Source organism: Lathyrus oleraceus, chromosome 2, assembly GCF_024323335.1.
Source record: "Lathyrus oleraceus cultivar Zhongwan6 chromosome 2, CAAS_Psat_ZW6_1.0, whole genome shotgun sequence".
NCBI lineage: Eukaryota > Viridiplantae > Streptophyta > Magnoliopsida > Fabales > Fabaceae > Lathyrus > Lathyrus oleraceus.
The window spans coordinates 299,165,695-299,177,977 of NC_066580.1; the positions used below are offsets into that span (position 1 = coordinate 299,165,695).

Here is a 12,283-nt window from a genome sequence, read left to right on the forward strand (position 1 = left end):
CGCAAAGTTACCAACAAGTGGCAACCCAAATAATTAGGATATGAGATTTGGGGGGGGGCAAGGGCTCAAGTCCGTCGGAATCCTACTCCTCCCCCTCGACCGGAGACACCGGTTTGACAAGAGGAGATGATAGATGATACCGTTGAACAGGAATATCAGGAATTCAAACACATCCCAAGGGTGGCACGAAGGCCCCCCGTGGTACTGGTTAACCGTAACTAGGATCCGGACCAGGTGGTTCGACAAGTTCGACATGATGCATCCATGGGAGAACAAAACCTAGAGGCTATCATCGAACGGATCATAGTGGGAAATGGAGTAAGTCCTTGCCTACAACGGCTGACTTAATCTTCTCCCTTGCCAGATTTTGTCTTACAGACAAAATTTCCTAGGGGATGGAAAGTCGCGAAATTTACTAAGTTCGCTGGGGATACTGAAGAATCCACCGTCGAGCACGTGGCCAGGTACCAGACCGAGGTTGGCGATATAGCGAACAATGAGGACTTAAAGTTAAAATACTTCCCAAGTTATCTTACAAAAAATGAGTTTACATGGTTTACAACGCTACCTCCACAGTCGATCTAAACATGGACACAGTTAGAAAGGTTGTCCCATGAACAATTTTACATGGGACAATCAAAGATCAGCCTTAAAGAACTAGCTAGTGTTAAGCGAAAGGTTGTGGAGTCAATTGATCAGTACCTGAACAGGTTTAGACTATTGAAAGCATGATGCTTTACCCAAGTCCCTGAACACGAACTAGTCGAGATGGCGGCTGGGGTCTAGATTATTCTATAAGGAAAAAGCTGGATACTCAGTATCTTAGAGATATGGCCCAATTGGCCGATGGGGTTTGACGTATCGAAGCTTGAAAGCTGAGAAGTCTAAGGCGGATCGATACCATAAGAAAGAAAAAGTGTCACACATCACAGTCGAAGGTGTTTCTTCCGACGATGAAGAGATAGTCAACAGGAGTGAGGTTAACGTGGCAGAACTTAAGCCCGGACCTCCGTATGTGTGTAAGTTTTTGAAGCCATCAAATGGAAAAAATCTTGTCGAGCCAGAAAAAACAGAAAAATACGTAGCTAAAACCTATACATTGGACGTGTCTAAGTGCGACGAAATCTTTGATCTATTAGTAAAAGATGGTCAAATTATCGTCCCCCGGGGTTTAAAAGACCCTCCCCTAGAACAAAAGAAGAAAGGGGGATTCTGTAAATTTCATAATTTCCTTGGTCATAAAACTTACCAATGTGTTCTTTTCAGGGATTTGGTGCAGAAAGCTCTGAAAGAAGGAAGGCTCCAGTTTGGCGAAAGGCCAAAAATGCAAGTGGATTATGACCCTCTGAAGCTGGAAGAAGCTTTGCACGTGGAGCCTCTCGAATGCATGGTGGTAGAGACTATTGATGGCCTCATTGAGGTTTCCAAAGCAACCTCGTTAGCTTAATCATTTGAAATGATGATGGTCGAAACTACTTAAGGTTTCATAAATAAGGACGAAAGGAGGCCCGAGTCAGCCTATCCCTAGCCTGGCGAAAGCTTATTAGACTTTCAAGAGAAGTGCAATTAAAAATGGGTCAACAGCTCTGGTATGCCCAAAGTGCAGCGCGGTGTTCGACGAGAAAACCACCGAAAGATTAGAGGCCGGTAACAAGGTAGTGAAAGAGGAGAAATCGGTTGTCCCACGATTCGTGTTCGACGAGCATGGAGCACCTCGACGGAACAAAGATTATAGAAGATAGTTTCAATGCTCCCGACCAAAGACCTTCATTCCTCCAATTGTTGTTCCACAGGAAAAGTGGATAGAGTCCATCAAACATAAAGGGGGCAAAAAGGTAAAGTGGAGGTTATTGGAGAGAGAGAGAGAGAGCATCTCCAGAGAAGAAAAGGGGCTACACAATATCTCCTAATTACAAAGGAAAGAATCCAATGACTAGGACATAGTGGAGATGCCACCAGCAAAACAAAAAGGTTGGGAAAGTTGTTACTACTCCACAGGTGAAGCCGTCGAAGACAGCTGGACAAAAGGAACAAATGTCAAAGGTCGTAGGACCAGGAAAAGTGGTGGTCAATCAGACAGTGCCCATGACCATCGACTTGACGGGAAAGAAAGCAGTGATAGCTACTCAGAATATGGAATGTTCGTCATAGATTGAGAGGCAGTCACGAAGAGATGGAAAATCGAATGCGGAAGAGCCCAAGTATTCTCCCTAACTAGAGGAAGGAGAGCCTGAATACTCCCCTTAATCTAATGAGGAATTCGACGAAGACATGTACGATGAAAACAACAATGACATTTATGGTGATGATTTCATCATAAACTGTGGCATTGTATCGGTGTTGCCAGTTGAATACGACATGGTGTCCAAAGTCTCTGAAACAGAGGGAGACTTTGTGTCGGAGGAGATAGATGGAGGAAAACCTTTGTGCTACTATGTCATGAATAGAGGCATGGTGGAAGAACAAAAAGCTATGTTTGAAAGGCCCAGTCCTGGAATGTTGTACCGTCTAAAACCGTTGTTCATCAGAGCTAAGGTTGATGGAATGACGGTCAACAAGGTTTTTATTGACAGAGGTGCTGCAGTCAATATGATGCCATATACTCTATTTAAGAAAATGGGAAAAACCAGCAATATAATGGGGGTTGTTCAGGTCGACCTTGCTATGGGCACGACAACACGTTCAACACTGTTCATGGTGATAGACTCAAAAACCAATTTCAACTTACTCCTGGGTCGAGAATGGATCCATGGGATAGGGGTTGTTCCCTCAACGGTCCACCAGAGACTTATAATCTGGCGAAAGGACGGCATCATAGAGAATATTGAGGCCGGCCAAAGTTATTATCAGGTCGATGCTAGGGGTTCCAAGAGGTCTTTCGACCAACATTGGGAGAATATAGCGCCATGCGATGACGAATCGGGATCCTACCCTTCCGTCAAAAATGGTCAAGTTCTGAACTTAGACCCTTATCATGGTTTCATATGGGACAACGAGGAAGACATAGGATCAGAGATTGGAATTCCACCTACGGGGTTGCCCGCAGTCGATAAGGATGACTGATGAGTCAAAAAATCTGGCTCGAATTTCGGCCTATTTGGCTGAAAACAAAAGGAAGTCAATTCTAGAAAGGAAGAGACTTTGGAATTTGGCTTGTGAGGGCGAAGGTTTAGAATATGGTCGACCAGACTAAAGAACATCTTCAGAAAGACGGAGGCTTGATTGTATCTATGACAATGAGCCTTTGGGGTTCGAGAAGAACCCACTAAATGAGCAAGCGCAAGATCCCCTCGAAGAGATCGATCTGGGAGATGGAATCACAAAAGGACCAACCTACATAAGTACTAAGGTGGGGTCAGAAATGAGGGCAAAACTAGTTGAGGTATTGGTCAAATATAGGGACTGCTTTTCCTGGGTTATGACGAAATTCCAGGTTTAAATCGAAGCGTCGTGGAGCATCGACTGCCTATCCAACTTGGGAAAAAGCCAGTGAAGCAACACCCTCGATGATTTGGTCCAGACGTTACTTCGAAGATCAAGCAGGAAATTGAAAGACTCCTCAAAAGTCGTTTCATAAGAACGGTAAGGTACGTCGAGTGGTTGGCCAACATAGTGCCCGTCATCAAGAAAAACGAAACTCTTAGGATTTGTATAGATTTCAGAGATCTAAATAAAGCCACACCTAAGGATGACTATTCAATGCTCGTGGCGGAAATGCTGGTCAATTCGGCTATAGGTTTTGAGCATCTGAGCCTACTTGATGGATACTCTGGCTACAAAAAAATCTTATTGCCGAAGAAGATGTCCCAAGACAGCGTTTCGATGCCCTGGTGCTCTGGGGACATACGAGTGGGTTGTCATGCCGTTTGGTTTCATATGGAAAAATGCAGGAGCAACCTACCAAAGGGCCATGAATGCCATATGTCATGACTTCATTGAGAAGTTCACGCAGGTGTATATCGACGACATCGTGATAAAGTCGTCATCTCAGGAGGGGCACTTGGATCACCTTCGACGCTCGTGTGATAGAATGAGGAAATATGGTTTGAAAATGAATCCATTGAAGTGTGCTTTCGGTATGCACGTAGGTGACTTCTTGGGATTTGTGGTACACAAACGAGGTATCAAGATCAATCAGAACAAGATAAAGGCGATCTTAGACCTCAAAAGCCCATCGACAAAGAAGCAACTTCAGCCTTTGTTGGGGAAATAAACTTCTTAAGAAGATTCATATTGAATCTAAGTGGTAAAATGAAGGTATTTTCGCCATTACTTAAAATTTAGATGGAAAGTGATTTTCACTAGGGCCCTGAACAACAAGAGGCTTTCGATGCAATTAAGGGATACCTTACCAAGCCTCTTATTTTGTTACCTCCCAGTAGGAAGAAAAATATGAGTTTATATATTGTTGCGTCTGATACGACTATAGGGAGCATGTTGGCCCAAGAGGATTGTAATGGTGTCGAAAGGCCCATATATTACCTTAGTAGAATGTTGGTAGATGCTGAAACTAGGTACAGTCTCATAGAAAAACTATGCCTATGTTTGTACTTCGCCTGTATGAAATTGAAGTAATATACAAAACCAGTCGATGTTTATGTTTCGTCTCATTACGATATTATTAAACATATGTTATCTAAACCTATTCTGCATAGTAGAATTAGGAAATGGGCACTGGTGTTAACAGAGTTCTCTCTAACATTCAAACCTTTAAAGGCCATGAAAGGTCAGATCGTGGCGTATTTTATAGTGGATCATGCCATGGTCAAATCATTCATGAACAAGGTCGACGCCACACCATGGTGTCTGTATTTCGACGGATCGAGTCACAAAGATGGAATGATAGTCGGGGTATTGATATTATCCCCTTAGGTGGGTCCGATGAAGTTTAAGTACAAGATCAATGAAAAGTGTTCCAATAGCGAAGCCGAATACGAGGCTTTAATAGTTGGTCTTCAACTTTTAAAAGGGGTGGGAGCCAGTCGAATTGAAGTAAGGGGAGACTTGGAGCTGGCAGTAAAGCAAATCATATGCGAATATAAGTGCATCAAGGGGAGTTTGCTGAAGTATTTTGTGAATGCGATGCAGCTACTAGAACATTTCGAAGTTACAGACATAAGACATATACCCAGAAACGAAAACCAAGAAGTTAACGAATTAGCTTAGATCGCTTTAGGGTATAAGATGTCTAAATCAAAGTTACAAGATATGATACAGGTTTGAGAGAAAATGGTGTATATAACACCACCGATAGAAGATATCCTTGACAAGAATGACAATCGTGACGGAGAATGGAAGGAAACCTGTGGAGTCGAGGAGGCCTGGGAACATGGAGTTTTTGCTGTCAACAGTTCATCGCCAACAGAGTAGAGGAAGTCGATTATTGAATATTTAGAGATTCCAGTCGGAGGTACTGACAGGAAAACCAAGTACAGGGCTTTAAGTTATGTGTGTCAGGAAACAAATTGCTGAAGAAGACACTAGAAGGGGTACTACTTAAATGCCTGGGAGATACCGAAGCATACTTAGCCATATATTAGGTGCACAGTGGAACCTGTGGCATCCACCAGGCAGGCCATAAGATGAAGTGGTGGTTGTTTCGATAAGGGGTTTATTGGGCCAGTGTGTTGAAAGATTGCATAGAGCTTGTCAAGGGATGCCAAGAATGTCAAAGACACGCTAGTATTCAACATATGTTGGTAAGTGAGTTGCATGAAATCATCAAACCATGGCCCTTTAAGGGTGGGCATTCGATGTCATTGGAGAGATTCGACCAGCCTCATTGAAGCAGCAGAAGTTTATCCTAGTAGGGATAAATTACTTCACCAAGTGGTTCGAAGTTGTCCCTCTAGTGAAGATGGATCAAGACGCGATGATTTAATTCATCCAAAAAAATATTGTGTATAGGTTTGGCATCCCAGAGACCATTACCATGGATCAAGGGTCAGTGTTTGTGGGATAAATGATGCAGGAGTTCGCCAACGTGACAGGCTTCAGGTTGGTTACCTCTACACCTTACTATGCACAAGCAAATGGCTAAGTAGAAGCGGCTAACAAAGTAATAATAAGCTTGATTAGGAAACATGTTTCCAAAAAACCAAATAACTGGCACAAGACTTTGGACCAGATTCTATGGGCTTGTCGAACGTCCCTAAAAGAGGCGACAAATTCGACGCCTTTTCGACTAACATTTGGTCACGATGCCATATTGCCAATAGAGATCTGCTTACAGTCTGTCATAGTGCAACATCAGAACGACCTTCAGTCTGAACAATACTGGAACGTGATGTTCGACGAATTGGATGATTTGGACGAAGAAAGATTGGCCGCGGCCGAAATGCTAATCCGACAGAAGGAACGCGTAGCCAAGGTATACAATAGAAATGTAAGGGAAAAAACCTTTGTTGATAATGATTATGTTTGGAAAGTAATCTTGCCTATGGATCTTCGAGATCGAACCTTAGGTAAATGGTCGCCAAAGTGGGAAGGACCATTTCAAGTAACTTGAACATACACTAACAATGCATATGAGATCAAAGAACTTGGTGGGGATCAAAGGATCTTGAGGGTGAATGGGAAATACTTGAATAAATATAAACCTATGCTACAAGAGATCCAGATCCAAACATAAGATTCATTTATTCTTTAAAAATCTCCCAAAAGGGTATTACAAAATATGGTCGACAGACCTACAAGAGAAATAAAAACAGAAAGAATTCAAAGGGGGAATCTAGACTTAAAATCCTCAAACAAGGTTATCTCGTGACTAATCCTATTATCTAAAGTGACCTTCTTCCCAAGCAAGTATTTGATGTCAACCTCAATCTTAAGGGATCTTTCTCCATGAGATATTCCCCTCAGGACTTCATTGTCGATTTCCTCTTGCGTATGAACTCCTTCAACCGTCTCCAAAGAAGCTTTATGCGCTTCTACCTCAACAATCTTTTTATTCAGTTCAGCAATCTGGGCTTGGTAGTCGGAGATCTACTGGTCGAAGGCTTCCCGCTGACGAAGACGCTCTTCCTTCTTGTTTTCGAATTCGTCGAGTTCCAACTCACAAGACTCACTAGAGTCTCATTCGATCTTTGCCTCATTAAGTTTCATTTTTATTTGAAGGTCAGCATTTTATCGAAGGTTGAGGTCCTTGATAAATTTAGTAAAGAAGGCCTCAAACTCGATGAAGTACTTAACCATTGAGGCAGGAAGATCATGGAGAGCAAGAGAGTCGAGAAATTTGAAAATATCGCAAGCAATCTCCCCTTCTCTTTCAAGAGCGCCTAGAAATTCATCATCGAAGAGTGACGCTTTCAGTTGCTGGAGAATAAAACCAACCTCAACATAAAACTCTGAGGAAGCATCGACGGAAGAAGATGGAGGTGGCGCGTCAGTCGACAAGCGACAAATTTGTTGCAACTTTTTTAGGGCCTCAACAGGGTTCCTTTGCTTAATAGTCCTTATGTCGCTCGGGGTCAAAATGTTGGTCGATGCGCTTTCGTTAGCCACGTCCGACAGATTAAGAGTTGGTGGAGATGCAGGACTTGGAGGAACCACTTGGGAGCCACTTTGAAACTCAGTTTGTCGCTGGGGGCTTAAGACAATGTAGGCTGGAAGATGTTCGGTCGTATCTCTGACCTCGTCTTCGACCTCTATCGGGGAGCCCACTGGTCCCTGAAAGATAGAAGTGTTAGATCACATGGCGAGGAGAAACCCAGAGATAATGGGGAAGAGTGTGGACAAATACCTAGAGATCCACAAGAGGTGAAGCAGTGGGAGTCCTCTCTGAATCCCGGGGAGTAGGAACCTCTTCGGCATCTTCCTGGACTATCGGGGAAACCCTGGGAGCCACCTTCGTCGGAGTCTTCTGGGTTTGAGCCTTCTTCCGCCGTGTAGGGGTAGGAGGAGTTCTGGGAGGTGCTTTTGATGGAGAAAAAATGTGTGAGTGCACACTCCCATCAGAATCTTCATCCTCCACCACAAGCACTTCTTTGGGTACCTAAATGTTGAGACATGTGAAGAGGTGATAAAAAGGTCTTAGCAAAAAACTTGTTCAAAAGATGAATAGGTAATACCTGCGGAGGCAGGGTCGAAGGCGCTCGTTGCTTCTTCGAAGGCTTCGCCAGAGTCGGTTCAGCAGAGGGGGCGACCCTCTTTTGACCCTGATAGCAAGAACTGTCAGTTTGGTATAACACCAATAAAAGAAGAAACTAAATCAGTTTACATGTACCTTTTTAGGGGCTTCGTCAACATGAGGCTTTTGGATTTTTGGGTCGGGAGCATTAACGGACGGAGGCGGTATATCACCGGTGAGAGTGAAAAGTGTGTCGACCATGTTTTGAAGAAACTGGTCACTTGGGAAAGCATGACTGTAGTAGGAGTTCTACCACTCGTCAAAATCAATGGTTGTTAGGAAATATTATTGAAACCGAAAAACTAGGAGTTCGTAACAGTTAGTAGATCTGCAAAAACGGAGGCAAGCCTTGTGATCATTAACTATTAACGATCGACCGGACCAGACAATGTCGGTGTCATGAGATACCAAAGGCTTCGGGACCATTTGGCTTATGCCTAAGCAACGAGCCACGAGGTTTGGTTGGTAGCTCATGAAACTGAACCCCTTTGACTCTGGTTCAATCATGTATGACAAAAAGGTAGGAGTCAGGAAAGCCCTCCATATCGCGTTCGACTGAGCTACAGTTTATGGAGAGCTATCGAGAAAGGGATCTTTGAACCATTTGGGCCCGAAGTTTTTGTCAGTAAATGGCGGCATACTAGGAGAAAATTTGTCCGCTTTGATTAACGTATTCAAATATTTTATGAAGATACTGGTGTTGGGAGTCTCCTGACAGGTCGTCAAAGCCAACCTGGCTCCTTCGATTGGTCGATCTTCGTTCAGTCACATAAGACGCTCCTACATTGTATATCCTAACTGATACTCAAAGGTAGCATTTAACCAATGTTGCAAGAGCCACAAAGGACCCGACAGGTTCAGGGATTTGGGAGTGTTGGCAAGAAGCTTTAGTTTCAGGGTTGCCAACTTCAGAGCCTTATACAAGGAAGCCAGTAGTAATTTGCCTAACGATACTTGTCGACCCTCATGAATCTGGATCGCCAGAGCAATATAGCTTTTTACTATCTGCAAAGAACCGGGACAGAAAACATAGTATGAGAGCCACAAGGTAAGGAAGGTTATGTGCTCCTCGTCGGACACTTTGACAGAGTCCTTGTTGTGGTGGTCTTCGATATAGTTCAAAAGGCTGGCCCGACCAAACGTGAAAGTGTTCTCCTTTGAAAGGGTTGGATCAAAGGTTTCCCCCAGGGGAGAAAGGCCGGTGATCTCCGCCACGTCGAAAAGAGTGGGTGTCAATATCCCACAAGGCAGCTGGAACGTGTTCGTCGAGCCTTCCCATAAGTATAGGGACGCCAACAATATGCAAGGATTGACATGGTGGGCGTACCTTGACACTTGAATAAGGTCAAAAATCCCTGCACTTCGCCATTAGTCTTGACACTTTCGTTGGACCTTGTTAAGCCACGCCAGGTATTCCTTGTTGTCGGGAGTGGGCATAGATCGAAAAACCTTAGCTTTTGCCTCCATGAATCTAACGTCGAGTACGACAGATCTGTCGAAAGTAGGAGGCATAACATGTTTATACCCAGGAAAAAAGGTGCAACGGTCTTTGGAGAAGACTTTTGGTCAGCAAGAGCTCCATGGAACGCTAACAACTTTTTGTCAACCACGAAAGGTATCACGATATGGCGTTGTCAGTTCTTGATAATAGCTTCATCAGATGATGTGGGTTGAGGAATGCGATTCATACCCTTTTTATCAGTAAGTTTGAAGGCGATGGGATTGTGGCCAATACCATAGGAAACAACTTCTTTGGCATGAGAAGAGGAAGCCATTGCGAGATGAAGCAAAGGTTTGGAGTTTTTTGAGATGATGGGTGAGAAATTGCAATGCAGAAATATGTCTGAAGTTTTGAGCAAGAAAATACGTGAGTATGGAAGCAGAAGAGTGTGTGTAGAAGGAGAAGAGACTATTTATAGGCCAGTGAGTTGAACAGTCAAGCACTAGGTGATTGACAAGTGGCTAGCTAGGAAGTAATAAGAAGAGTTAGTGGGTTTCGGTTGAGATCCCACGACCTAGGGATAAATGCTAATGATGATAGAGTGTCTTGGAAATCATGCGATCGAAAAAAGTCATCATCACATGTGAAGTCATGAGTAGTGATAAGACAGTTAGCCAAAATATGGAACGTCAAAAGGTTAGCTCCTCGATCAACGTGCTCATGTCGAAGCCAGCCTTTTCAGGGGGTAATTTGTTAGCTGACCAATTTTAGCTTGGGGAGAAAGCCAGTTTCGACTAGGGAACTTGTTGGAGCACCCTCGAGAGGATGGTGGACGCGTCTGTAGGTTGACACCTACAAGCCTCTGTCGAAGTCGAAGGGTTTGAGCGATGAAGGAAATCGTGGGCACTCAAAGATATCGTGGGTAGTTATTTGCCAAAATGGGCGAAGTGGACTGATGCGTGGCAGCATGAGATGGTTTTGTAACCTCCAAATGGTTATTTCTAACTAATATTTAAGCCAGTGTTAGGTGAGATTCTAGGGGTGGCATTTTAAATATTTGCAGTAGGGGTAAAGCTTGAAGTATCAAAGCGTTTATGAGAAAAGAGTCAATCTCCTCACAAAAATGTACTTTGCCTCCATTTTATATTTACAAGTCATTTAATATTACCAAATTTACCTTTTTTTCTTTCTTACTTTATCGTTTATATGTTCCCCTTTCGCCTTACGTTTGTCACGTACCTAACTCATCAAGAGTTACGTTTACACCATTTTAAACCCTTCAAAAACATTGTTTACCAAAAGCCATACTCTCAAACACTAAGTCCAGGACTTTGTAGTCGATCCTGCAAGTAACCCTCTTATAGGAAGGCTAGAGATTATTGACGAAACAACACTCACCTTGAGTCAGAGCAACCTCATTAGTCTTCTTAGCATCTTCTGCAGCTTTTCTAGCAGCTTTAGCAGTCAATACTGCTTCAGCTTCAACTTTTTCCCTAGCTTCAGCCTCTGCAATAACTTTCTCAACTTCCTCCTTAATAGCAGCTTTAGCAGCAGCCTTTTCCTCAGCTTCTCTCCGTGCTCTCGCAGCATCCTCTTGCGCTAGACGAGCCTCCAGTCTCTCTTCAACACTTCTAATGTAGTCATTTTTTACTTGTTCAGAAAGTCCCTTTAGCTTGAAGACTTCAGAAGTCATCCACCTGAGAAACCCGTTCTAGTGAGTCCTTACTTCAGAAGGATTGTCACTGACCTTGGATTCATCAGATAGTTGCCCGAGTCTTGAAGCTGAGTTCTCTGAGAACTTGACAAAAACCTCATCAATGGTAGAAAAAGTGAGGCCAGGTTCAAAGGGTCGAGAAGTGGGTTCAGAAGGTTTGTGAATGGATTCAGAAGGTTCAAGAGTGGGTTTATAAGGTTTGTGAATGGGTTCAGAAGGTTCATAAGTGGGTTTAGAGGGAGGTGGAATGGTTTCAGAAGGTTCTGGTACAAACTGAGTCTTTTTAGAGTCAGTTGTAGCCTGAAGTTCTGCAAGAGTTTGGGAGGTTGGGTCAGGGATATCTGAATGTTCAGAGTTAGATGTTAGGTCGTAGTAGGAAGGGGAACTAGGGGTAGAGGATGGGGGTGATACGAGTTTGTTGAACATGAGGGAGAGATGATGGGGTGGTTAAGGTAGTGATGAGAGTATTTGCCTAGAACCAAAAATATTAGGAACTTCTGATATCGGGGACTTACCAGGTGCTGAAGAGATCAAAGGCACAACTTGCTTCTGAGTTTCTGAAGATTCTCCCAGCTTCATACTCTTCTTTTTCTTCTTCTTCTTCTTCTCAGAGGGTTCTCTCTTCCTCTCCATAAAGTTTGGCAGTTGATCTGGAAGTCAGTCCAAGTTGAAGCTAGAAATGTCAATTCCTTGAGCTTCCAGATCCTAAAGGTAGCAGGCGATGATCTCTGAGGGATGAATCTTAGAGAAGAGGTACATCCCATGAGATATCTCCCTTTGACCCTTCAGAGCTTCCCAGGAGGTGTCCTTTGTGGGTTTGACTCTGGCTTTGTCTATTAAGCCCATGCTCCTCATATTCTTCCCATTCAGAGGCATCCCCACGTCCACAGTGACGTCTTCCATCAGATTGAGGGAGATGAGATGGTTCACCATACCACTTTCTATCATAATGTCTGAAATAAGTCTTCCCAGAGGTATTTAGTTCCTGGGCTTCATGTTA

General features: G+C 43.6%; 1 protein-coding gene across 1 annotated transcript; it reads left to right on the forward strand.

Annotated features, from left to right (window-relative positions):
* Positions 1-627: 627 nt before the first annotated feature.
* On the forward strand, positions 628-1,447 carry LOC127122971 (uncharacterized). The gene is made up of 2 exons (XM_051053243.1): positions 628-678; positions 827-1,447. Exons 1-2 carry the CDS (start codon positions 628-630, stop codon positions 1,445-1,447), a joined length of 672 nt encoding a protein of 223 aa, XP_050909200.1.
* The last annotated feature ends 10,836 nt before the right edge of the window (positions 1,448-12,283 follow it).